This window comes from Haliotis cracherodii, unplaced genomic scaffold, assembly GCF_022045235.1.
Source record: "Haliotis cracherodii isolate W230 unplaced genomic scaffold, xgHalCrac1.p SCAF_17, whole genome shotgun sequence".
Classification (NCBI taxonomy): domain Eukaryota; kingdom Metazoa; phylum Mollusca; class Gastropoda; order Lepetellida; family Haliotidae; genus Haliotis; species Haliotis cracherodii.
In genome coordinates, this window is record NW_027266272.1 from 2,209,582 (window position 1) to 2,235,156 (window position 25,575).

The following is a 25,575-nucleotide window of genomic DNA, read 5'->3' on the forward strand; positions in this document are numbered from 1 at the left end:
GTGTGTGTGGAGGGGGGGGGGGGGGGAGGTGTTCACGACGCCAACGGACGGCCCTGTCAGATGTTTAATAAATACTGGGCAGCTCCATTCATCTCGTCATCAACTTTAATCGAATGAACCATTGAACGACGGTGCACAGGAATGTAGTGGAATGAAGATAATTCGATTTTGTTGCTAATGACGGCACCAATTCATCTGCCATAATCTTTCTGTGGATGTCTTCCTAGTCCGTCTACAACTGGCGAGACTGTGTCATATCTACAAAATATATACAAGCAAAGTATTTGCCCATAACAAATATTTAATTACTTCATTGCATCAGTCCCGTGTATCGACATGGGTGTAACTGTTTATTCACGCTTTGTGTGACAGAAAGAAATTGAACATTATGATAGCGCGAGCAGGGATTATAGACTATAACTTAGGCCGATTCTGTTGTTAGACACAACTTGCTCATAACTTCTTTGAGAGGCATTTAGAGGTTTCTTACACGTTATTAAACTAGTGATGACAACTAGCTTCATAACGGTGTTAGAACAACCTACACCGAAACGTCGCTCCTAAGTGTTCCAAAGAAGTTGTTTATCCATGTATCTTGTCCTTACCTAACTTGCTCTTAGGTGAGTGGGGGCAGTCGGGTAGCCTAGTGGTTAAAGCGTTCGCTCGTCACGCCGAAGACCCGGGTTCGATTCCTGACATGTTTACAATGTGTGAAGCCCATGTCTGGTGTCCCCCGCTGTGATATTGCTGGAATATTGCTAAAGGCGGCGTAAAACCATACTCACCCACTCACTCACTTAGGTGAGTGACGTGTAGATACAAGAGTACAATAACCCTAATAACATATTGAAATCCTGTGTCGACTCTTCGGATTTCGTAACAATCTACGCTAACACTCAACAGCCTGGCGGTATACAGTTGTAGGTGTACGTCGTGATTGTGGGACAGGCACAGCATCATGCGGCTGGTCAGAGACGCTCAACCAACCATCTTCAAACATCATGACGATTGTATGCAGATATACTGAAGACATACACGAAGAGTGCAGGTTGATTAACTTTATTTCTCTTTCTCTAGTTTCAAAATGTCTACGCCAGAGAATAACCGGGCTCGATTATCTACCGAAACAGATTCCATTGGGTGCAGAAGGCAAGCTAGTGGTATATGAATGGATGAGTGATGACATAAAGAAACGCCAGGCTGTCAAATAAGTCTGAACCACCCGGTCCATTGAAGTAAGTGGCAGTGAGTAGGGAGGTGTGACAACTCTCTGTAAAGACGGCAGTGTGGGATAGCTTCCCTCACCATGTTGACAAGCAATGTGTTATATTAAATAAATTCCTCTGAATATCTACCATACAATTGAGGGGGGAATTCAAGACGGGAAAACCGAAATAATGCCCCTACAGCTTGGGCCGACAATTTTGGATTTCTATGCACAGATCCAGAATCATGTACTAACGTGTTTTCACATGCAGTTGGAGATGATATGTGTTATGTAATTTAATTTAAAGAGTAATGACATCAATACTGACGTCATTACAACGTAATTAGAAGAAGCATTAAAACCTTCTGTGGCTATTTACATGAATGTAGGTACCAAGTGTGAAGTCCACTTTTGATGGCGATATTGAGTCACTGAGTAACTCAATGAAATTCAATTACTTCTGCATCTCTGAATTAATATCAGTAACTAAGCGATACCATAGTGCTTAAAAAATGTAAATACCAACCAAAAGGAAAGGGAATATGTATTTATAATATTTATTGATTGTGATATTCATAAGAGGTGTTAGCATATGTTGCCGCGCTGGTAGGTTGGACTGTACTGTATGTATGTTCTTCTTCCATAGTTGAGGTCGTGTTGTAAACATCTGCACCATTCTTCCTTGTCTGCCGTTGATAGAAACACCTGGGAAGTAGAGGTTCCCACAATAGCTACATCGTCGTAATATATATAATTTGAAACGTGTGTAAGTTGCTGTTTATACACAGAATGAAACTGAATTCAATCAATATATATTTTGCGTTGGTTACTGATGTTAGTTTCTGAGATACGAAATAAAAGAAATAATAGGATTTACCTCGAGATTATCCAACCCAAAACAAAGCCAACGAACAGAAAAGCCACGGATACGCCTAGTGCTATGGGTAGTGTGTTGCCTGGCGCACCTGTACAAGAAGATAAAAGACACCATATCATTATCTTGCAATATATTTGTTTGTTCGTTTGTTGTTTAACGCCGCACAGTCCAGCAATATGTCGGCGGTCAGCAAATAATCGAGTCTGGACCAGACAATCCAGTGAATGACATCAAAATAATCGATCCACGCAATTGGGATACGATGACATGCAACATCAACTAAGTCAGCGAGCTTGACCGTTGGTCGTCTCTTACGACAAGCATATCTGCCTTTTAAAACTGCCTAAAAACTTGACCTACAGGGACAAATTCTAACTTTACTTAGCAAGTGTAACTGACGTCGTGTTGTGGGAGAGTTTGGATTGGAATGGCGCGGCCTGATACGGGAAGAAAAGCCGTTCACACTGGACAGTGATAGTGTTGTAGAGTCATTGCTGTATATTGTTGTCTTTGCTGCCGTTTTTATTGTAGGTTGTGCTTGTGGCTTACCAGGTGATGATGTTACCGCTACCAGACAATCCAGTGATTGACATCAAAAGCATCGATCCACGCTGTTGGGATACGATGACATGCAACATCAACCAAGACAGCGAGCCTGACCGTTGGTTGTCTCTTACGACAAGCATAGTCGCCTTTTACGGCAGGCATGGGTTGCTGAAGACCTATTCTAACCCGGATCTTCACGGGTCTCGCAATATAACACGGTTATTGTTGTTGTTAGGTATAGTTGCTGGCTTTCTAGGGTTACTCCTGCTGCTTTTTTTTAAAGGAGAGAATTTGAGTTGGAAGACTGGGAGACCATTGACATGCAAACAGCCAAGTGGATTTGATTTGCAGGGACAATTTCTAACTTTATTTAGCAAGTGTAACTGACGTCGTGTTGTGGGAGAGTTTGGATTGGAATGGCGCAGCCTGATACGGGAAGAAAAGCCGTTCACACTGGACAGTGATAGTGTTGTAGAGTCATTGCTGTATATTGTTGTCTTTGCTGCCGTTGTTATTGTACGTTGTCCTTGTGGCTTACCAGGTGATGATGTTACCGCTACAGGTGTGTGTTTCCTGGGTGCAATATTAGAGGTCACTGTCTGTGTAGTAGTAGTGGCAGTGGTAGAAGCAACATCAGTCGTTATAGTTGAAGTAGTTAATGTCGTAGTAGTTGATACAGACGTTGGGCAGTTCAGTGACACATCTGCGGGTATGTTGGCTCCACAGACGACGGTAACATTCTTACCTGTATCCTCTACAAATTAGTGATTTTGAGTCAATGACGTTATGAAAAAACCTGGGATCATGTACAAATGCAGGCCTTCGTGCAGTAATCATGCACGTGTATATGTGCGCATCAATTGACTTGATAAGGGTATTATTTCCTGTGATAAAAAGGCTCATGGGGCTTTTTGTCAACAGATTAGCATGGTTTCATCGTGGAAGAAGACGTGATACAAGTCAAAACAAGGCTTGTATTTATCCATCTGACGTCAAAACAACATTGACAAAAATTTAATTATTAGAAAGCAGATAGCATGCCTCAAAATCGCCCTACACGGGGCGATACTTCAGAATACATGTTGTGCACGGTAATTGCCTCATTTTCATACATGTTCCTCACTCGTACTAACTAGAAACACCCCACATGTATTGCCATACTTCGTTATTGATATGATTCATTAAGTGTATGACAAAACATGTGTACCAAAGTGTGCACTTATCGAAAGGGAAATTGCTAAAACATTTTATATATAAGTGTACATCTTACAAATAGTAAACGATGTTTATAACTAATTATTCTCTTACATTTGGCTCGTATCCATAGAAATTCTTTTTCTTGACATATATTTTGATATATGGTGTTCGAGGATTCAGAATACATGCTTCACGGGGGAAAGGCTTCATTTTCCAAATATATTCCTCACTCATAATGACTAGAAACACCCTACAAGTATTTTGCCCCTTATATGATAATTATTCATGGATGTGACGCATAAGTGTCTGAAGAAACATTTTAACAGTATTGTACACTTATTTTAAAAGAAATAGTTGCAACATTTTAACATTTTTAGCACATAATCTTACAAACAATCAAGGTGTTTATCATAAATGTGCCTATTACCTTTCGCTCGTATCCACAGAAATTCTTTTTCTTGACGTCCAGGATCGACTGTCATGAGTATTGACATGTTAACATAGTTGGACTTGCTCTCAAACATTGCGCTGGAACAGTTTCTTGATGCAGGTGGGTTCTTACAGTCCACCTTGGTTGACACATCCCCATCAGTGAAGTCCACACTGCAGGCGGCAGACACAACTCGGGTTGCAGCAAGTTGTATTATGACATGGGAGTTACACTCATGAGAGTATGCTAGACAGTTAGCATGGGCCTCCCCGTCATGTTGGTCGTTGTACAGGTACACCTCCTGTCCTGTGTGTGTAGAATCATGTTGGATGTGCAGCACCGTGTCCTCTGAAAAGGTTGGCCAAGTCATTAAAGTTGAGTAAGTTTCTGACACGACCGCCGTGTACTAATATTCCTTGTAAATGGGTATTCAAAGCAATATCCATTGTCCGCATGATTTAAAAAAACACATCAAAGATAAAAAGGAATGGATGACGTTTCTTACACAATGTAATAAATGGAATAATACATTTAATTTCCTCTCCCTTTCAAGCCTTCGTGAGTGAGTTTAACGCAGCTTTTAACAGTATTTCAGTAGTCAGCTTAGTCAGCGCAAATGACATATGCCAAGCAGCTGATTAGATATATAGACATAGCAGTGTGTAGTGTACAGCGAGCGAGCGAGCGAGCGAGCACACGACTACCTAATAAAACACGAAGTACTAAATAAAAATCGCTTTTGCTTGTGAAGGTCAGACATAAAATATACATCAGTCGGAACTGAACAATTCAGAAAGAGGCTCACTTAAACTCTCAGCATTCCGTGTAAATGATAAAAAATAAAATCCGGAGCTTCACTGATGTCCGTAACCTCGCGAGTTCACTTTTCGATCACCAAACAGTGGACATAGGATCGTTGTTGTTATTTTAGAGCGAGTGAGCGAGTATGGTTTTACGCCGATTTTAGCAATATTCCAGCAATATCATGGCAGGGGACACCAGAAATGGGCTTCACACAATGTACCCATGCCGGAAATTGAACCCGGGTCTTCAGCGTGACGAGCGAACGCTTTAACCACTAGGCTACCCGACCGCCCCTTATTTTAGAGAGATTGATGACATGGTCGCCTTCAATTATTTGTCCATATTTAGCACGTATTAACTTCAGCGGAGAGTTAGTTAATACCAAAGTGACAAGCTTGACAAGTTTATCATATTTGCATTTGAGGCCCCATGGCCAATAGTGCTGCATATATACTACTCAAAAGAAGTTAAGGATGACCTGATTCTTTCATATTACTATAGTTAATCTCTCATGCCATGACAGGTTAACATTACCAATATGAAAGAATTGGGTGATCCTTACCTTCTTTTGAGTAGTATACAAACATGTACACTCCGCGCTGATATATGTTAAGTGCGCTGAACAATAAGGTGCCTATCTGGGTATGTTTTTTTTAGATATATAGATACACTTTTAATAACTGCAGGGTTCGCGGATTACAGAAGCTTGGATTATTTATCCATGAAAGGATTAGTATAATAATAGGGCGGCAAAATACCAAAGAATTGGATTCAGTTAACAAGGTACTAACTCGTCAGGAAATATTCGGTTGTCAATTGTTAGGTTGTCTATTTGTAGATCTGTTTAGACTTTCTCTGAGTTTCAAGACATTATGAAATACAATGTTTAATAGCATTAACATGTGAAAATGTGTGGAATTCGAAATTATTTATTATAATAATTATGTTTAAACATAAAGTAATACAATTTTCTAATCGGACGTTAATCGACCGTTGGGCCAACGTTTCTTTGCTGAAACCTTTGGGCAAACTTTGCTGTATTTACATTTTACATGGTTACATTTATAGCGGCTTCAAAGATTAAATAACCATGCCTCCATCTCCATAAAATGGATGAACCACTTTTTGAAAGACTTGTGGTAGTTGCTTGAGGTTGCAAATTAACAATCTGCGTTATGACTGGCCAGAAACATCTCTACCCTGAAATAAGTGACGTGTGACATGTATAAAGAGTTAGGTTTTGATATACCACATGAACGTGCAGCAATGAAAGAATTGGCAACAGATAGACAATAAGACTTCCTGGCTGCATGTGTACTGCATGACAAGGCTGGGGATTTGTCTCTGTCAGTATTAGCTCCCCAGCAACCTGAGCTGGCCGTGAGAGTCGGCTTGTCTGGCTCGGTGATTTGTTTGATTGTGTGTCATCTACTCCGACGGCGTGGATCGTTGATCACAAGTTCGATCACTGCAAGGTCTGTTCCAGACTCGATTATTTACAGGCCGCCATCATATAGCTGAAATATTGCTGAGTGCGGCGTTAAACAACAAACGAACAAACACTACGTTTATGTACAATAGGTTGAAACAACTGACAACATGCTATACGGGCTTCCATAACATGCACGTAAAGCTCATAAGAAGACCTGTCACGTTGGGCTTAGCGTTTCCTTATTTCCTGTCGAATTATAAATGACATACATGCGTTGCTGAAACATTTATTTATAATGGACACTACTCACTGTGCACACATTCAAACGTAAATGTGACATAGTCTTCACCAGCAGTATGCTGCACCAAACCTCCACCAGTTGAAGACAACTGACATCTTGTAGCGGTCGTGCACGTGTTCACAAAGTCCAGGTAGTAGTGATCCGGGAGTTGGTTCTTCATGACAGGGAGGCAGTAATCTGTCACGGTATCATTCTCACGCTGTTGACAGCAACGTCTGATTTCGTCTACTACCTTCTGTCTTAAGCTTGCTCCACTTATTTCACTGTGACATGTGACGTCAGAGGACACCCCGAGTGTAAACATGGTAGGAAGAAGCATCTCTGTAGCGGCACACGGAGGATCCACTATCAGTGGGAAGTAGTAACAGGCAGTCTTGTGTCTCAGGCCAGAGACAGCTGTACATAGAACTGTGAAGGCAAATTGATTGAGACTAAAGTCTGAGTGAATTAAAACTTAAAGTCACATTGACAATATTTCAGTCATACAGATAGTTTTGGCACATCCATCCATCGTCAACTCAGTGCCTGCTCATTAAAATGGCATTTACGTCAGTGGGTCGTCACCTACAATACGAGATCTAGACAGCTGAATAACGTTTGTTTCATCCATACCTCGTCAACTCACTATACCTAGCCACATGGAGCAGAAACTGCACATACACTCTGACACCTTTTATGTTTATCGTTTTACGTTATGTTTATCCCAAATGAAAAAACGCAAAGTCGGTACATTCATAGAATTATGAGTAGTTTGGTTGCAATTTCCGTAACTTGTACCATAGCATAATTCATTCACAGAAATGTTACTTGCAATTCGATATTGATGACTGTAACATTCACTCACTTGTAATTGGCTATACCGTGACACCGTTACATCAGTGCCTGCTAAAACAAATTAAGTTTGCAGTGAAAGGCCAAGGATCATGATCTTGGGATTCAAGTCCTCGACCAACGGGTAAGGGACACAACGGCAAGGTGCGGTGTCACCCCTGCCCCACCCCCTCACAGACAAAGAGTTAACCAGCATGCTCTTTGTGTCAATAATTGTAGTGTTTGGCATATATCAACTTGTTTCTGAATGAGTAAGTGCATGTTTGTTGAACGCCGCAATCAGAAATATTCCAGTTTTTCCCAGTCGGCTTGTAAATAATCGAGTGGCGGAGATTATAAGCTACGTCTCGAGTTATGATGACACACAATCAATCAAACCACCAATCCGTCGCCTCTTACAGCATGCAGTGAGTCCTAGGGACCTATTCTGACCCAGGTCCCCAATAGGCGTGTACATCCCGAGTGCTATGTAACAATAAAATGTTTTAGATAGTTTATTTAGTATATGCAAGGGATATAAATAAATTTAGTCCCCTATCGAAAATAGGAAATAGGGATTTAAAAAAACTCAACTTTCAATTGGATATCTATTATGGTATTCCCATTTTTAAAAATCTCAATAACATTGGTGTGAAACTCACCACGTCTTTCGCGGGGTTAAGTTGTTTTTGACATCTTCCGAACTAAAATATATATAGTTTGAACCAAATAGGGAATTATGCTTATACATGTATCGCAACCATATCTCAACATTAATGTAAGTACAGCTCTGGATGAGAGCTCCTTTCGACGACATGAAAAACTAAAATAATTGTATTTCATCAGGGAACCTTCCCTGTTAAGCCAAAACATAGCTAAGGATGTGTATGTCGGCCGTGCAGAAACCAAAGTCATTGTCGATTTGTGTCAGGAATCAATGTCCGGAGTAGGCTATTGCAGTTGCTAGCTATTTGGGAGATACACATACCACGCAGTGCCATGTTACCTGTAGATTAGAAGGTGCTACTGCATTTGGACCAGAACGCACATCCTATCATGTCATTGGTCCAATGCTATGACATGGCTGTCGATTTGAATGAAGTAAACACCGAAAATTATCTTAAGATATAGTATGGCGCTGTATTTGCTACTCAAACACGGTTCTTTTTACATCAATTTACTTCACTCGGATACTCACCTCACGTACTTCATAAATTAATACCACAACATTACCGAAGCTTTTTCATGATTATGTTGCCTATCTTACCACAAAATATATTGAAATATATCATTCTCACATCTAACCATGGTTGACAAATGTAAAGCGTCGAATTGTCCCTTTTGGCTTATGGGCCATATGCCTTACAACTCTAGAGGAAGTTGCTTAAAACATCGTCATTTTTACCAGATCGAAAAATGTTGCACAGGATAATACCACCAATTTACAACAGCTACAGATATTTGAGAAGTGTATCCTCCTGCCCAGATCCCTGATTCTTATACAGGTAAATGGCATCCGTAAAGGTTATGGAAGATGTTTTTGCAAACTATGTTATTTACCATCTATTGCATTGTATCAATGTATCTTCAAATGCCAGCCATTTCCTACTAAAGATCACTTCATATCCCATAAACTCCGACTGGGCAAGCCTTTATATACCAGTATTTCATTCGGTTGTTAAGCTCTTCCTATGCTTAGTATCCAGTGTTCTATCTGCAAGTTCAATCGACATTTAGCTAAACATAACACTGTCATCTTATAGAGGATGAACGACGTCAACCAATAAATGTTGCAAATGAAGTCATATACAAAAGATTCCATGATTCCTTGATAAACATTGTCATGATATACCTTGAAGTATAATCCAAGTCACCAGAAAGTGGCATCCCCGCCACTTCGTCCGCATGTTGTTGGTTAGGGCTGGAGAAACACTCATTCAGATGCTCGATAGCAGGGTCTATACGATGATAGAAACAATGATTTTGATAACGCCGCTTATAAATAACCACAAATATCGAGAGTGGCAACACTTTAGCTTTTAAATAAGTTGCATGAGACACAGGCTCTGTTCTGAAGAATACACAGTATACGGAGTATATGGAGTATAATAATTATAGTCTCCACTTTTCCAGATTAAAGTTATTTGATAGCAGCTGGAAACGTACATTCACAAGATTCTATTATTTCACACGTACGTTTCTAGATTACACATGAGCAGTCGGAAATGTCGAATGAGTCAAATGGTAATAAATATACATAACATTTGTCCTGTAAAAACAAATTATCAATGCAAGAGAACAACCAGTCTAAATTATCCGCCGAAACAGATTCCATTTGGAGTAAAGCTGTGAAAAATACGGATAGACCATTGAAAATCAGGCATGACACCAAATCACAAAACATAACACAAAAAACATATAAAAGAAACATGTTCACTGACGCATACATGAACCCGTGCACGTGTGCCTTTTAGGTAGGTCTGTTATCCGCAAGGGATGGAAACCACTTTTACTGAGGAGTGTTCTGAGCCTCACATAAAAAGACCTGACCTACAGATATTAAAATGATTTATTTTTCAACAGAATCCTCTTCGAACATGGATACACTTTTGCCAGTGATGTTGGAGGGATTGTATCCCAGTTTCGTAGAAGTCCTCTTGGTTGTCCAAAGAGTTCTCCACCGCTGCTATTATGTCATCGTTCGAGTCGGAATGGGTTCCGGCGAGATCTTTCTTCATGTTTGACAACACATGGAAGGCTGACGGAGCCACATCAGGACAACAGCGTGAGTGCTGAAGGATTTCATAGCCCCATCATTGGTTATGGCAATGACTGATTTCAATTAAACTTTGTACACGTGGCCACTTCAACATGTTGTTTGGCACATTGCAATTGTTTGGATTTTTTTTATTTGGGCAAAGTAATTGCCTTTTATTATCTCGTCACCTCAATTTGTCTGGACAACTTCTAAACTACTACATCGATTTCTTTCAGATATGTACGTAGGTGTAGCTCCGGACACTGTACGACATGCCTTCATTAATTCCCCATAGGACAGTTCTGGTTAGTTTAATTTTTATCCATACATGCAAGATGGCCGAAAGGCTAATGTGACGTATTGCCATCCGTCTTTGTACGGCGTGCGTCATCCGTCATTTCACAATCCAATACGATTGAATCATAAGATATGTTGAAAGATAGCTTACAGCTCACCTGGGACCAAGTTCCCTGTCTTGAGTTTATGTCAGCCCCCCAGAAGATCGAATAGTCGGTTCCTAACTGACATGAAATACTCTACAGGCCGTATGCCTGATGTTCTTTTTCGCTATTTTCAATCAACAATGGTCCTACTACAGGATATGCTCAACTGCTATAGAAAAGATATAGACTTCATATCCGAAAAAAATCAACTTTACTCGGGAAACCTACGGTTTTTTTTAAAACCAAACATCATTGCATTGGAATTGTTGTCGTTTGTAATAGCATATGATTCTGGTGTATGCTTAACTGTCAAATCCGTAATATTGCAACAAAATGGCCATTATTTTATGCCTAAAACTCTGTTAATTGACCATTCTAACAACCCACCATCATCTACAACTTAGACTGATCTGCTTGGTCTGAGTCCTCCTTTCCGTCGTTACGGTATTATAGTAACGAGGTTACCTTGCAGAGTATCGACAAATAACCTTGTAAAACAGTAGGTTTGATAAAAATCGGTTAAAAGGGTTCGGGGTCATAAACCCTTTTATGGAGCCTGAATATAACGATCAGGTGGTCGTTGTAGAGGGGCATTCTAAAAATCATTAGTCGTTTGCACATATAGACAAAGTAACGATCAATTAAATCTGTGAAGTTCCATGAAAGTTCGATAAGTATTATTTCATAGTGAAAACCCTTAATGTCAAAACATTTTACATGAAGAGTATTTTTGACATTAAGGGTTGTAACAAGAGTTAACCCGCAACCCTTGATGTAAAAAATGTTTACATTCAGAGTATTTTTGACATTAAGTGTTGTAACAAGAGTTAACCCGCAACCCTTAATGTAAAAAATGTTTACATTAAGAGTAATCTTTACATTAAGGGTTGTAACACCCCGCCTTAGTTTACTGACTTGTCACGGCAAACTACAGGCTGAATTGTGGATGTACTCCTATGCATCACGCAATGTCCACAACAACATATTTCACTGTAATGCAATTCCTTCTTTGTGAGGCTCAGAACTTATCGATTAAACTCCATAAGTTAGTTTCTGATGCTATCCGCCAGGGATTCAGCGTGTGGAAACCACCCTTTTGGGACCTGTAGATGAAATCCTATGAAGGTGAATCTGAGAGTTAACATAGACCGAAGACGGCTCCAAATACATGTTGTTACTAGTCAGTTCACATAGTTCGTTGTAATCATTGTTTTGCAGTGTCATCTTAATGTACCTCACTACCGAGACCCTGCATCACTGGGTAGTACACGTGTTACGTTGTAATCATTGTTTTGCAGTGTCCTAATGTAGCAACCTGTCCTACCTCTGATTGTATATCCTGCTGATCCAACTACATCCAACTTCATATCATAAAGCTGACACACAAACAAATCCATGCAAGGAACGGGATGACTTCCTTGTTATAAGCGCAGACGCAGTTACAAAGGTATCTGTTATCTTATCAGCAGTTTTAAACTGTGTCATGTGTAATATTAGTCAACGGCTGTTTCGTGACCGTGGTGGGGGTGCGGGTGACAGAGTTGCCTCCCTTTCAGGTGGGTTCTTAATAACAAAGTTAATTTAATATTAACTGCCAATATTTGTCTGTTCAAAACACTTATACATATGTTTTAATAATCATAAATAGGCATTACTACACTCGTGTCCTACAATCTTCAACAGCACATTTAAATATATGCCGATTATTTGCCATCTTGTGGCGTTTGATAATCGCCTTCGTGCCATGGTCACACAATGTCATGGAATAACTGTGTAAACCCGAGCTCAAGAAAGCTTTTTTAACGTTTGGATATACTGCTTTTAGAGATACTCGAGGGTAGCATGCTGCACGGGCATACCATGCAAGGCACGTGAGCTTTCATCACGCATGACTGATTACATCATCTCGAGAAAACATATTTTCACGTAATTATATATTTCATAACTGTTACAAATATTGGGACCAAACAATACTGAAATACATTAGGGTGTGCTTAACTTTTCTCTTTGTGTATATAATTTTGTTGAATATTCCAGATATTTGAAATTACGGAAAAACACTCGAGTAATAATATCTTTTTAACAACATTCATTTATAAGTGTCTTTAAGAAGACAGTGGGGTTTTTTTCGTGTTACGTATCGTTGGAATATATCTTATTTGTACCTGAAACCCCGTTTACGGATCAAACTGAAACATTGTACATGACAACGTATTTCTCCATAAGATGTAATCATACTTTTCATCCTATTTTGGGGCGGTCGGATAGCATAGTGGTTAACGCGTTCGCTCGTCACGTCGAAAACCCAGGTTCGATTCCCGACATGGGTACAGTGTGTGAAGCCCATTTCTGGTGTCCCCCGCCGTGATATTGCTGGAATATTGCTAAAAGCGGCAAAAAGTCATACCCACTCACTCACTCACTCTTCCCCAGTGAAGATCAGTGGAACAAAACATAATTAACAAAATAATATTTTTTCCGAATTGATAAATATCCGCGTGTTTGCAATTGCTACGTTGCCACATGATCGCCTCTACGATAAGATCGGTCAACTATAGAATGTTGGTTCTTTACTTCCTTGATTGAAATAATTACCCTTGTTTCCCTCGTTTCAAGATCTGACAGATAAACACTAAACTTTGGTTTATTATCTTATATCCCCTTTTATTCATCCATCATACTCCTATAAATATATATTAAAAAAACATTGATGCGAATGATTACAAAATATGAAACAAAGTTGATGAAAGATAAAGTAGTATTAGGTAAATCTGCCCTATCATTGTCATAACCATAACAGTGATGCCGGCTTTGCTTCCAACTACTTCCGTTGCCGGGGGTCATGACACCAAGCACGTGGTGTGAACAGGTCCGGTAGGGGGTCGAGGTGAGTCCTCAGATCCGAGGTTATCAAGCGCCGATCAGGAACCCAGTACAAGTCGATCAGAAATAGCAACACAGCCTAGTATCCCCTGCTGTGAATGTGTCATTAGCATGTTGGTGTTACTAGACTGCCGTGCTGGTTTCGTGGTTGTTACCTTCCTTGATTTTTATAGATCTTTACCTGCAAACTACCTGCTGGCGGTGTCTATTCGTGATGTTACTCTGGTTTCTCTCGATTGTTCAGCGTATTGGTAAAGAATAACATACTAACTACGAAGAATAACGAATTACCTATCTTCGACTGGTTTTGTTCCAAGTATTGGATATCTGTTGTAACAGAGGGGATATATACACTGAAGTGATGCCTTTGTGAAATAAAAATGGTTCCTTATAGCAACGAGCAGAAATTGGGCCGTTGTTTAGGTGAAATATAATTTTCTATTTCTTTCAAATAGTGATGATACCAGGTTTTCACAAAGAAGGTGGGCGTATCCACCACCCATCACAAACACATGCAAAGGCAAGTCTATTGTTCACCTGAAAACAATCGGGAACATCTGGTAATACCCAAAATAGAGAATTGCATCGGACATTATTTTTTGTCACTGATATGTCAAGTTTGGAAATGTCCTCTACATGCCTACTATAAAACATTTTGAAAGGTTTACTAATGCCTTGAATGTTGTAATCTTCATGAAACAACTTTTAAACTTCTGAGCAAGGGTCGTAACACGCTTGTTGAAAATTTGGTAGACTGCACATGCTCGATTGTACCTCAAAAGATTAAATGTAAACACCAAGAGCTGGAGCTGCAAGAATATTGCTGAACATAAAGAGAAATATTGACTTTTGGAAAGATGAGGTGGGGTGAAATGGGGTTTAACGTCGCGTTAAAGATTATTGCACTTATATAGCGACGAGCATGCATGTGTGGCTGCTTGTACTAGTCCTAACTGATGCCGATTTATAGTGCTAGCACACTGCGATAACAGGCCGTAGTTGAACATGAATACCCCACTCAGACACAGTATACTGACTCCGAGCCGACCAGTCCTTGTTTTAGCCCCTTAATGCCGAGCGCCAGACAGGGTAACAACAAGTACCATCTTTTGGTATGACGCGGCCGGGGATCGAACCCCGGACCTTCCGCTCTCGGAATTTGAGGCCCATGGGAATCTTTTACCAAACGAATTAGTTACAGGATTTCAATCGGGGCAACTCAGGTTCCAAAACACATCCAGCGGATCCGTAAAACTGAAGGACGTCGCTCTGCAGTATTATACTGTAGACGCAATATCAGATGCGAAAAGTATGTTGGAAAGTATAAATTCGCTGTACAAACTTACATTAATTTCATCATAGAAATAGAACGTGAGGCTTATTGCTCGTAATCATTCATATTTTAAGGAGTACCATCATATGTTACTTCAACACTATGCTTCGTTTATCGAGGTGAAAGGATATTGTAATCTCAGCTGTTTGGTCTAAATGTATTCCTTTGAAGTCTGTTGTTCGCTGGTGTCTAGTTATCTTTTACCTAACGTGCATCCGTTTGTCATACACGATGTTATCCGCACCTGTGGACATTAGTTATTGATCACTCAGTGGGGCAAGATAATTAGTATACGTGTGTATTTCAGACAAGCCCATTCCACCATCTGCTGGGCTAATGGCTAGTGTAATGAGTACATACATGTTAGCTTGTTTGGCAAACCAACACTGGAACGAGTCGAATCCACCAATTATCGAAAAAATGGTTTCTGTCTGTTGAGTGGTGTATGAACGTTAACATGCAGTGGTAATGACATCTGTTTTGAATAAGTTATAATATGTTTAACAACTAATGGACTAATTTGAATGATAAGTCATAATTAGAGCCTCCATGACTGATCGGAGATACTGCTAAGAATTACCATCAAAGTGATCTGGTTTATTTTTCAGAACTGATAGCCAAGAAGGTTTGTTTGTGTCGTTATCCCCCAGACACTAACTAACCCGTGAAACCATTACTGTAACTTTTTATTGTGTTTAGATTTTAAGATTGTGATATTTTATTTCACACGTCTGACGTTATTACCCATTGTAATTTATAGTTGGGGGAAATAAATGCTGTAAGAAAGTTCTAATGGAATAATAAATGTGGAATACCATATTATCTTGGAATACGTCGTTGACGTATTGATCGTTGACGCGTTGACGTATTTCAGCAAAGAATTGGTAGACTATAGAAACGGAAACAGCACTGAAAGATTACAGACGTCTAGATCTACTGCTATGTCTTCCTTGATACTAGAGCTTCTCAACTGCCCTTTGGAAACTGGATTGAGTTTGAAGCTACATTTGGAGTATCACTATTTTTGTTTTGACAGCAGTGCATTCAAAGTTGAACGGTTTCATAATTTTGAACCTGTTTGACATATGAGAACAACGATCACAAAGAGAGGGCACATACTTCTCCTTATTTGTTTATGTCAAAGAACGCTACAATGGAGATTAAATATCAGAATTTACCGTCCCGTGCTATTAAACCTAGAACTCAAAGATTATTTCCGAATAGTTTTGTACGGAATGAGGGGAAAACGACAGAAAACACAGCATGATGGTATAATTGAACAATTGTATTCGAACTAAGATTCAATAGCAATTAACATGTCAATATACCTTATTACACAGGCAACTTGCTAGTACACGACTTCACAAGACTTATACAATGATACAGTACAGATGCAACATAAAACGTCAACGCCAGAGAACAACCAGTCTCTATTATCCTTGAATGCAAATGTAAATTGAAATGAAATGTAATAGAAATTACATTACAATATAGTAAGGTCAGAATGGCATCACACTTGACACGTCGTGAAAGCTGAATATTGTTGACGTCATTCGACAAGTGAGTGTTTTTGTGATATCAGCGCATTTTTAGAAATAGGAGCTCAAAATGATTTAGAAACAATGGGTTATAAAGAAGCATCAGATTCGCACGTATGTCATACTGATTTCACGAAACTCGTGTAAGACTGCGTGTATTACTGTTACTCTCGCTCGAGAATTACACGGATTTCGACACTCGTTTCGTAATATTAGTGTGACACACATGCCCGTATGATAATTTCCATGTATGTACCGTTTGTACTGAGTACGTTATTTCACATACAAACAGGCGGGTTCTGACTTCCTTCCATTATAATGGGGGAACGGATGGCCCTGTTGTCTAAGGAAAATATATAGGTAGTTTCTGTCACCCTACGGGAGGCCAAATAATTTTTCTAGGTTATAGATATTACGAAATTACCATTCCTCCCTTATCGTTGATTAACCATTATTTTCAGGAGATGAATGATAACACTACAACTTGATGATTTAAACAGTTCTAAGATTGCTTTGTATGTGACAGTCGGAAATTATTCCTTGTCCCTCTCAACGTCTTAAACATCATATTGAATTAATAATATTGATTGAAACAATTCACTGATTACATAATCATCACCAGTAGCCGATTACATTCAAACAGAGATGTATTTCCTCATTGCTAATCTGGACACCCAACATATCACCTGTAGCGTTGTGTCCCCAATGTCCAATCACATCATGATTGATGTTATAAAGACAATGTCTGAGTGACAGGAGCCGACATCAACACTGCTGCCATCGAGGAACCTGTTCTCGAAATAATCATACTCGCTACAGGTGTGTCATTTTCACTTTCTTTGACAGTTTATTTAAATATTAATTTCCGCTAAAAAAAAAATCTCTCATCAGGGGTCTCCTGTGTTTATCTAATTTCCAGTCCAGGGGACTTTCAGTTAAATGTTGGGGGAAGAGGGGGGGGGGCGACATTTCACACGCTTCACCTGATTTCCTGTATGGTTTTCTCTTGTCATATCACTGCACATACTCAGACGCATTTAGCCTAGCGTAGATGGGAATTTCAACGTCAATTAACATGTGTGTGTATGTGCGTGCGTGCGGGCGTGTGCGTGTGTGCGTGTATGTGTGCGTGTGCGTGCGTGTGTGTGTGTGGTGTGTGCGTGTGCGTGTGTGCGTGCGTGCGTGTGTGTGCGTGTGTGTGTGTGTGGTGTAGTGTATATAGTTTATATAGTGTGTAGATTGTTGGCTTATCCCGATTCTAGAGTGGCATCAAAGCAAAACAGAAGGAAATCCTAGCTCTGCAAAAGTATTTATTTCTAACATTTTGTTCGGTACATAACGTGCGTAGATACCACATTGCATAATGTACAATGCATATAAATGAATACATTTCACTTTACTAACTGCTCAGAATAACTTGCAAAAGTGGCCACTGATATTGCGACACAGGTTATAACCCATTATTTCTTAATCATTTTGAGCTCTCATTTCGAAAAATGTGCTGACATCACAAAAAACACACTTGCCGAATGATGTTAACAATCTTCAGCTATAACGTCGTGTCAAGTGTAATGCCATTCAGACCTTACGTCAAAATAAGATTCGAATGACGTCACGAATGACGTCCGGATGGCGTAAACCATACACTGGTACGCGTGAAGGGATATTTGCTCTAGTGCACGTACAAAACCCGTGCACGCGACAAAACCTTTCCATTATCAAAGGAAATCCCTGCTAAAGCAGAACCCATTGTACAGCTCCGACTGTAGCATCAGCACGTGTTCATGAATCACTATCAATTGTGATCATACAGTGTATTCCTTTAGCCTCTTCGTGTGAGTGAAAATATGTATTACTACACTCACATACAATACGATCATTCAACAGTAAAACCCAAGACTTTATTTACCGCCTTGCTAAAGTAATAAGTGTGAGTGAGTGGATTGTGTTTTACTCTCGCAGTCAAAGCGTTACCACAATGACCATTGGTCCTGGTGTGTTGTGGCGACTCTGAACACTCTATCAGCTCACCACAGCCTATTGGCTCAAGGACCGCCTCCGTGGCCTAGAGGTAGAGCGTCCGCCCGGATTGCGGAAGGTCCGGGGTTCGATCCCCGACCGCGTCATAGCAAAAGACGTTAAAAGATGGTACTTGTTGTTACCCTGTCTGGCACTCGGCATTAAGGGGTTAAAAGAAGGACTGGTCGGCTCGGAGTCAGTATACTGTGTCTGAGTGGGGTATTCATGTTAAACTGCGGCCTGGTATATCAGTGTGCTAGCATTATAAATCGGCATCAGTCCGGACTAGTACAAGCAGCCACACACACACATGTATGCACGTCGCTATTTAAGTGCAATAATCTTGGACGCGACGTTAAACCCCATTTCACCTCACCTCACCTATTGGCTCAACGTTCATCACTTAAATTCCATGAACACGGGTATGTGAAGTTAACATTTGTTTTTGTTTCTTGTTCAACGCCGCAATCAGCAATATTACCAGCTTTATGATGGCGGTCTGTAAATAATGGATGTTTGGACCAGACAATCCAGTGAATAGCATCTTCAGCATCGATCTACACCATTGGGATGCAAATACATGTATCACCCAAGTCATCGCGCCTCGGGCCTCGACCCCTGGTCCCGTTAGTCGCTTCTTACGACAAGGATGGGTTATTAAAGACCGATTCTAACCCGGATCTTCGCGGGTTGTACGTATGCAGTTAAGTTATAATCAGTTCAAACTGACAGAAATATTCCGGCAGATAAGGTAAGGAATGACAACGCCTTTAGACACTGGGTAACCATCGGGGCCCGCCTGGGATTCGAACCACCATCAGCAGACCCTGGAGGCTTGACCGTCGTGAGCCACCGGGTGTATCAACAGCATCGACTACAGGCTCTTGAACATACGTCGTATAACTGACCACACTAAGCCCTCATTGTGACCAACCGATACCCTTTTTGAGTCATGAGAACGATGGGGAACAAGAGCATCTTGCTGAGTCACATGACAACCGTAATAATGTTGTAGGTGGAGACAGGTCGCGTTACATTTCAACATAACTTCTGAGAACGAACCTGGTGGGTAAGTACAATATCTAACTTGTAAAATCTCACGATGTGCGTTCGAATCCAAGTTAAATTCAAGTCGTCAAATCTGCAGGTTACATATGTGTCTTAATTTGAAAACACGGCAGGCTTAGCTAATAGAGATGGCTTGCTGAAGTAAACAACCGCTGAACAGTGCTTCTAGACATTCATATTTTCTGAAAGAAGGCGATTTTGTCGGATCCACACAATTAATAATAATAATGTTTTGGTTTAATTTCCATAATTCATAATTAAAAAACTAACGGGTGTAACAGTACATTCGATTATTGTGATAGTTTGGAAACAACCATGTAATATTATCTCTCTGTGTGGGGATGGGGGTGGATGGATGCAAGGAGGAACTATGACATTTTATTCTGGACACACAGCACTTCCTCTGAATATTAAATGGTCCCCAAAATGGCTGCTGTGTTTTTCAAGTCAGTGGGCCAGCCGGATCTAGACGCCGTCAATCTGACAGATAAAGCTCATGAGCTCCGTGCAGGGGATGTCGTTCCACTTGAAGAAGAAGAACCAGGCGAGAGCCAGGCACCGCTCTGTGGGAGAGCTCGGTTCAGTCGACGCCCAGTTGGTCCACGTGGCAATGTCGCCGTCGCCCCACTTGTACTGACCTTGAACGTCAAAGTCGTCGGCTCCAATCGTGTAGTGAGTCTCGCGAACGGCTGTAAGGGTAAGTGAGTGAGTAAGATTTTAGCAATATTGTAGCTATAATAAGGCGAGAACATCAGGAATAAACATCACAAATTTAACCCATATGGGGAGTCGAGTCCGGCTCTTTGGCATGACCAGTGAACACTTTATACGGTACACTTTATACGGTACACTTATAGGGTACACTTGTACGGTACACTTGTACAGTAGACTTGTACGGTACACTTGTACGGCACATTTATACGGTACACTTGTACAGTAGACTTGTACGGTACACTTATAGGGTACACTTATACGGTACACTTGTACGGTACACTTGTACAGTAGACTTGTACGGTATACTTACAGGGTACACTTATAGGGTACACTTATACGGTACACTTGTACGGTAAACTTGTACGGTACACTTGTACGGTACACTTGTACGGTACACTTGTACAGTAGACTTGTACGGTATACTTATAGGGTACACTTACAGGGTACACTTATACGGTACACTTGTACGGTAAACTTGTACGGTACACTTGTACGGTACACCTATACGGTACACTTGGACAGTAGACTTTTACGGTAGACTTATACGGTACATTTGTACGGTCTTGATGCGTTACGTGGTCGATCGAATACCCCACCTAAAATGTCATTAATTTTGAAACTCATGTACATCACTAATTTGAAACAATTAATTGTTTCGATCCTTGACCTTCATTTGAAAGGCAGAATCTGATTGTAATTTGATCATTATTAGTTTGGATATTTACTTTAAAAGTCGCAGTGATGAAAGTAATTTTTGTATATACTTTATATGAGTTATCAAGGTGCCTGGTCCTACCTGATGAAGCTCTGAGGAACTCGAACATGTGAAAGGATATATCTGCGTCCTTGACCTTGAGGAGAGTAGCGGCCTCTGTCTGGCACGTGACCTTGGCCTGGTCGTACGTCTGCTTCTCCATATGGACCTTGTAACATAGGACCGGCGACCGGTGCAGCACGTAGCCAGCGTCATTGGGACAGCGAGCTGAGAAATAGGAAATCACATCAATATCAAGAGGAAAATTAGCTTTGTTTCGTAAAGCATCTTGAATACTTATGATCTAGTCGCCATACCAAGCTTTAGTTGCGAAGGGGCTCATGGTATTTATCAAAATAGAAAATATATTTACAGTTTGCCCTTCACTCTATGAAGGTTCATACGCCAATGATCTCGACATAGTGAAAGTCAATTCTTAAATATATATGTCCGACAGAAAATACGGAACTGTTGCATGTATTTCACTGTATGTCACATGTGGTGACACTGTGTATGTCCATCGTGACGTCATACTACTGCAACCTGGCGTCATACTACTGCAACCTGACGTCATACTACTGTAACCTCACGTCATAGTACTGCAACCTCACGTCATACTACTGCAACCTCACGTCATACTACTGCAACCTCACGTCATACTACTGTAACCTGACGTCATACTACAGCAACCTCACATTATACTACTGTAACCTGACGTCATACTACTGCAACCTCACATCATACTACTGTAAACTGACGTCATACTACTGCAACCTCACGTCATACTACTGCAACCTGACGTCATACTACAGCAACCTGACGTCATACTACTGCAACCTCACATCATACTACTGCAACCTCACGTCATACTACTGCAACCTCACGTCATACTACAGAAACCTGACGTCATACTACTGCAACCTCACATCATACTACTGCAACCTGACGTCATACTACAGCAACCTGACGTCATACTACTGCAACCTCATGTCATACTACTGCAACCTGACGTCATACTACAGCAACCTGACGTCATACTACTGTAACCTGACGACATACTACTGCAACCTGACGTCATACTACAGCAACCTGACCTCATACTCCAGCAACCTGACGTCATACTACAGCAACCTCTCGTCATACCACTGCAACCTCACGTCATACTACTGCAACCTCACGCCATACTACTGTAACCTGACGTCATACTACAGCAACCTCACGTCATACTACTGTAACCTGACGTCATACTCCTGTAACCTGACGTCATACTACTGTTGTACTGCTGTCGATTTTGAAATCCTCTTTTTCTGGTTTCCTGTTTAATTAGTATATTGTGAAGTAAATACATTGCTGAAGTGCAGGCATACAATCTATCATTATTCCACCTATTAGTATTCCAAGTATATACGTTTCATAAGACACGGGTGTATATTTTTTCTATATCATCTTGCCAAGAAACGACTCTACTGTGTATGAGTAACGTTAATCTCCACCATCTGGTCCTGAGACACTGCCTGGATCATGCTTGGCAAACGGAAATTGTAAATATTGAATTCAGCTTCGTCTTTGAGCTGTCGAGTCAGTCATGTGAACCCAGTTGCATCGATTAGGTAACCCAAGAGTATCGATTAGCTAACCCCGGGGTACCGATTAGGTAACCCCAAGGTATCGATTAGCTAACCCCGGGGTATCGATTAGGTAACCCAAGTGAGTCTCTGAAGGTTCACGTTGCATGTTTTCTGGTATTTCCGGCAATTAAATCACACACTACAACATAACTTTATTTTTCCATGGCTTATGAAACCATAAGCACTTCTTTAGAATCGATGTGAGGTTTAACGGCAACGCAGCTCTCGGTAACAGATATGCCAGCTTTATGAAGGCGGCCTGTAAATAATCAAGTATGGACAAACCAGTGATTGATATTATAAGAACGTCCCACGCCGTTGGAGTAAAACGGCTCGTAATCAACCAAGTCACCGAGCTTGAACACCTGATCACTTTAGCCGCCAGAATACAGGCAAATGTGTATTTATGGAGCCTATATTGGTTCCCGGAATCCCAACGGGACGTTTATGAATGTACAATACATTTCATGCACTGTTTTGCACCAGCTTCACATGAGCTCCACACATTGCACCCATGTGGGGAATCGCGCGACCACCTTAACCACTAAGCGTCCCCGTAGCCCCTCGTTAACTCGAAGTCTTGGTGACATAACCATACTATACATATCGAGTTATTCGTAATTCGTACAAGTGAAGTACCCAACTTAGACTATTGTGTCATACGTATTCGGCCGGAAACAAAACGTTATGTCGAATTAATAGATTTCCATGTTAATTCCTTCCTTTTAGAACTCGCTGTGCTGAGCTGCCCCATGTTATCGTAGGTTCGAATCCCAAATTCGTTTTGTTTTATAATCATTGGTGTATCCGTACCACACGCGAGCTCGTGTGTTTAATATTTTAAAGCGGCGTTACGCCCATCTACTTCCTTACTCCGTTAGACCATCACTTTGCGCTTTCCTCCCACATTAAGCTAACGTATCCTGATGAACACGAAAAACTGTAAACAGAATTAAACTCGTTTCAGAAAGTTGACATCAGCCCGGCGAACACGCCGCATCCCTAGTTCTGTTTGGGCGGTCAAAATGTGTTTGCTCGGAGTTGACCTGACGTGACCTTCTGTGGAGGGTTCCATAAACCTGACACAGAGAAGTATCGGCGGATGTATCTCACAGGGCCCTGTTTCACAAAGCGATCTTAGCGCTAAAACGATCGTAAATCTCATACTCCATCAAAGACTTACAAGAGTGTCGCTAAGGTCACTTGGTTTCACTATTGTCTTATAGAAAAATACCCGCAGGAGACGCAAATCGCGCAAAGATTAAGATTATCGCAAATAGTTCTGAAAGAAACAAATATTAGCAACATGTGAGGTGTTGCTTTGATAGATGTAAGTCAATGTACAGTGCAACCCTGTCATTCGGGAAACCCCGCCGAGCGAATGATTCCCGTGGAAATTGTGTATACACTTACAGGGGCCATTATGACGAAACCCTGATTCGTTAATCAGGGAAAATATTAAACCATGAAATTTCACTTTGGTCAGTGACGTGTGGCTTCACTGTATGTTAATGCGGTTGTGTTAAGGTTTCACCGTGTAAGAATTCAGCTGTAACAAGGTTTTACTGTGTGCGAATGCGGCTGTAACAATGTTGTACTGTATGTGAATGCGGCTGTAACAATGTTTTACTGTATGTGAATGCGGCTGTAACAAGGTTTCACTGTATGTGAATGCGGCTGTAACAATGTTTTTACTGTATGTGAGTGCGGCTGTAACAAGGTTTCACCGTGTGTGAATGCGACTAACAGTTTCACTGTATTTAAATGCGTCTGTTTCTTTATTACCTTCTGTCATCTGGAAATACCAAGAACCCGGATGTGCTGCAGCGTCTCCTGGCGTGATGAACAAGACGGAATGAAGCTTGCACGACTTGTCTCCCTTGTTATAGAAGAATGACCCACATTTGAGAGCGTTGTAACACTTGACGGCACACCACGTCAGACTGAAGGCATCGCTGTAACTGTTGATCAGGTACGTCGTCATCAGCTTGTTGTCAAACTGGGGAAGTCGTATCGCCAAGCCGTCTCCTTTCGCCTGATTGGCTAAACACAGCAGCAGGAGGACCAATGGACAATCCAGAAGTGACGTCATTTTGAAAGTTCGACTTCGTGGGTGTTGGAAAATGTTCAATAAAACTTTACAAAAACAAACGTTTGTGATCACATTCAGATTGTTTGAGAGACCGCCAGAGATGGTAGTTTCTGTATCATCAGGTATATCGACAAAAACATTATATCGTAGTCATTGGGTCGCTTTGTCGACGAAACACTTACAAACTCTCTACACTGACATTGATCTGGTGGTTTAGTAAGTGGAAGAGTCACTGTGTCGTCCTGTCGATATCTCCCCAAACCCTGGGAGTAAATAACTAGTATTTCTTCTCTAACAAACTAAACTAGTTTTTAAGTGTTTTTTGGACAGTAGACGTTTGATGTTCGTAGGCTAATGAAAAATACATGGATGGACTTGATGTGTTATTGTCCTGGCTTGGTGAGGTTCCCATTCACTGCGGAGCTGTAAAGCAGGTAATGGATCTGCCCTGAGGGCTAAGCTGACTCATGGACAGCAAACTTGGCTCAGGAGTCTGCTGCTAATCTAATCTGCAATGAGAGGAAACGTCTTCAATAAACTTTGTTCCAAGAAATTGAAAACATGAAAGGATGAAAAGTGTTCGATATTCCCTTTCATAATTGAACACGCTATTCTTATAAGTATATACATTGCATATGGTTTCGATGACAGTGCCGGTGTTCATCTATTATTTTCTGCTTTTTTTGTACTATTCTTTATGGAGGAATAAAAGGTTATATATATCGAGCCAGCTTTGGTATC

The 25,575-nt window shown here is 40.8% G+C and overlaps 2 protein-coding genes and 1 pseudogene across 2 annotated transcripts; all 3 read right to left on the minus strand.

The window, feature by feature from the left end:
* LOC139464225 (uncharacterized) overlaps window positions 1-12,194 on the minus strand; it is a 119,470-nt pseudogene extending 107,276 nt beyond the window's left edge.
* On the minus strand, window positions 1,765-9,541 carry LOC139464226 (uncharacterized). Its single transcript, XM_071245750.1, has 6 exons — window positions 9,457-9,541; window positions 6,804-7,202; window positions 4,255-4,605; window positions 3,169-3,384; window positions 2,085-2,172; window positions 1,765-1,912 (listed from the first exon to the last, which is right to left on the minus strand). The coding sequence occupies exons 1-6, from the start codon at window positions 9,539-9,541 to the stop codon at window positions 1,765-1,767; spliced, it is 1,287 nt and encodes a 428-aa protein (XP_071101851.1).
* Window positions 12,195-19,980: 7,786 nt separating the features above from the next.
* Window positions 19,981-24,945, minus strand: LOC139464229 (C-type lectin lectoxin-Lio3-like). The gene is made up of 3 exons (XM_071245752.1): window positions 24,528-24,945; window positions 21,157-21,342; window positions 19,981-20,335 (listed from the first exon to the last, which is right to left on the minus strand). Exons 1-3 carry the CDS (start codon window positions 24,832-24,834, stop codon window positions 20,112-20,114), a joined length of 717 nt encoding a protein of 238 aa, XP_071101853.1. The 5' UTR covers window positions 24,835-24,945; the 3' UTR covers window positions 19,981-20,111.
* Window positions 24,946-25,575: the final 630 nt, after the last annotated feature.

Coding starts and splice junctions, on each gene's coding strand:
- LOC139464226 (XM_071245750.1), bottom strand. CDS start 9,541: ATGAGTGTTTCTCCAGCCCTAACCAACAACATGCGGACGAAGTGGCGG. Junction 7,203..9,456: donor GACTTGGATTATACTTCAAG/GTATATCATGAC, acceptor TTGCCTTCACAG/TTCTATGTACAGCTGTCTCT. Junction 3,385..4,254: donor TCTGTGGATACGAGCGAAAG/GTAATAGGCACA, acceptor ACTAATTTGTAG/AGGATACAGGTAAGAATGTT.
- LOC139464229 (XM_071245752.1), bottom strand. CDS start 24,834: ATGACGTCACTTCTGGATTGTCCATTGGTCCTCCTGCTGCTGTGTTTA. Junction 21,343..24,527: donor GTATTTCCAGATGACAGAAG/GTAATAAAGAAA, acceptor CCTATTTCTCAG/CTCGCTGTCCCAATGACGCT. Junction 20,336..21,156: donor GTTCCTCAGAGCTTCATCAG/GTAGGACCAGGC, acceptor TTACCCTTACAG/CCGTTCGCGAGACTCACTAC.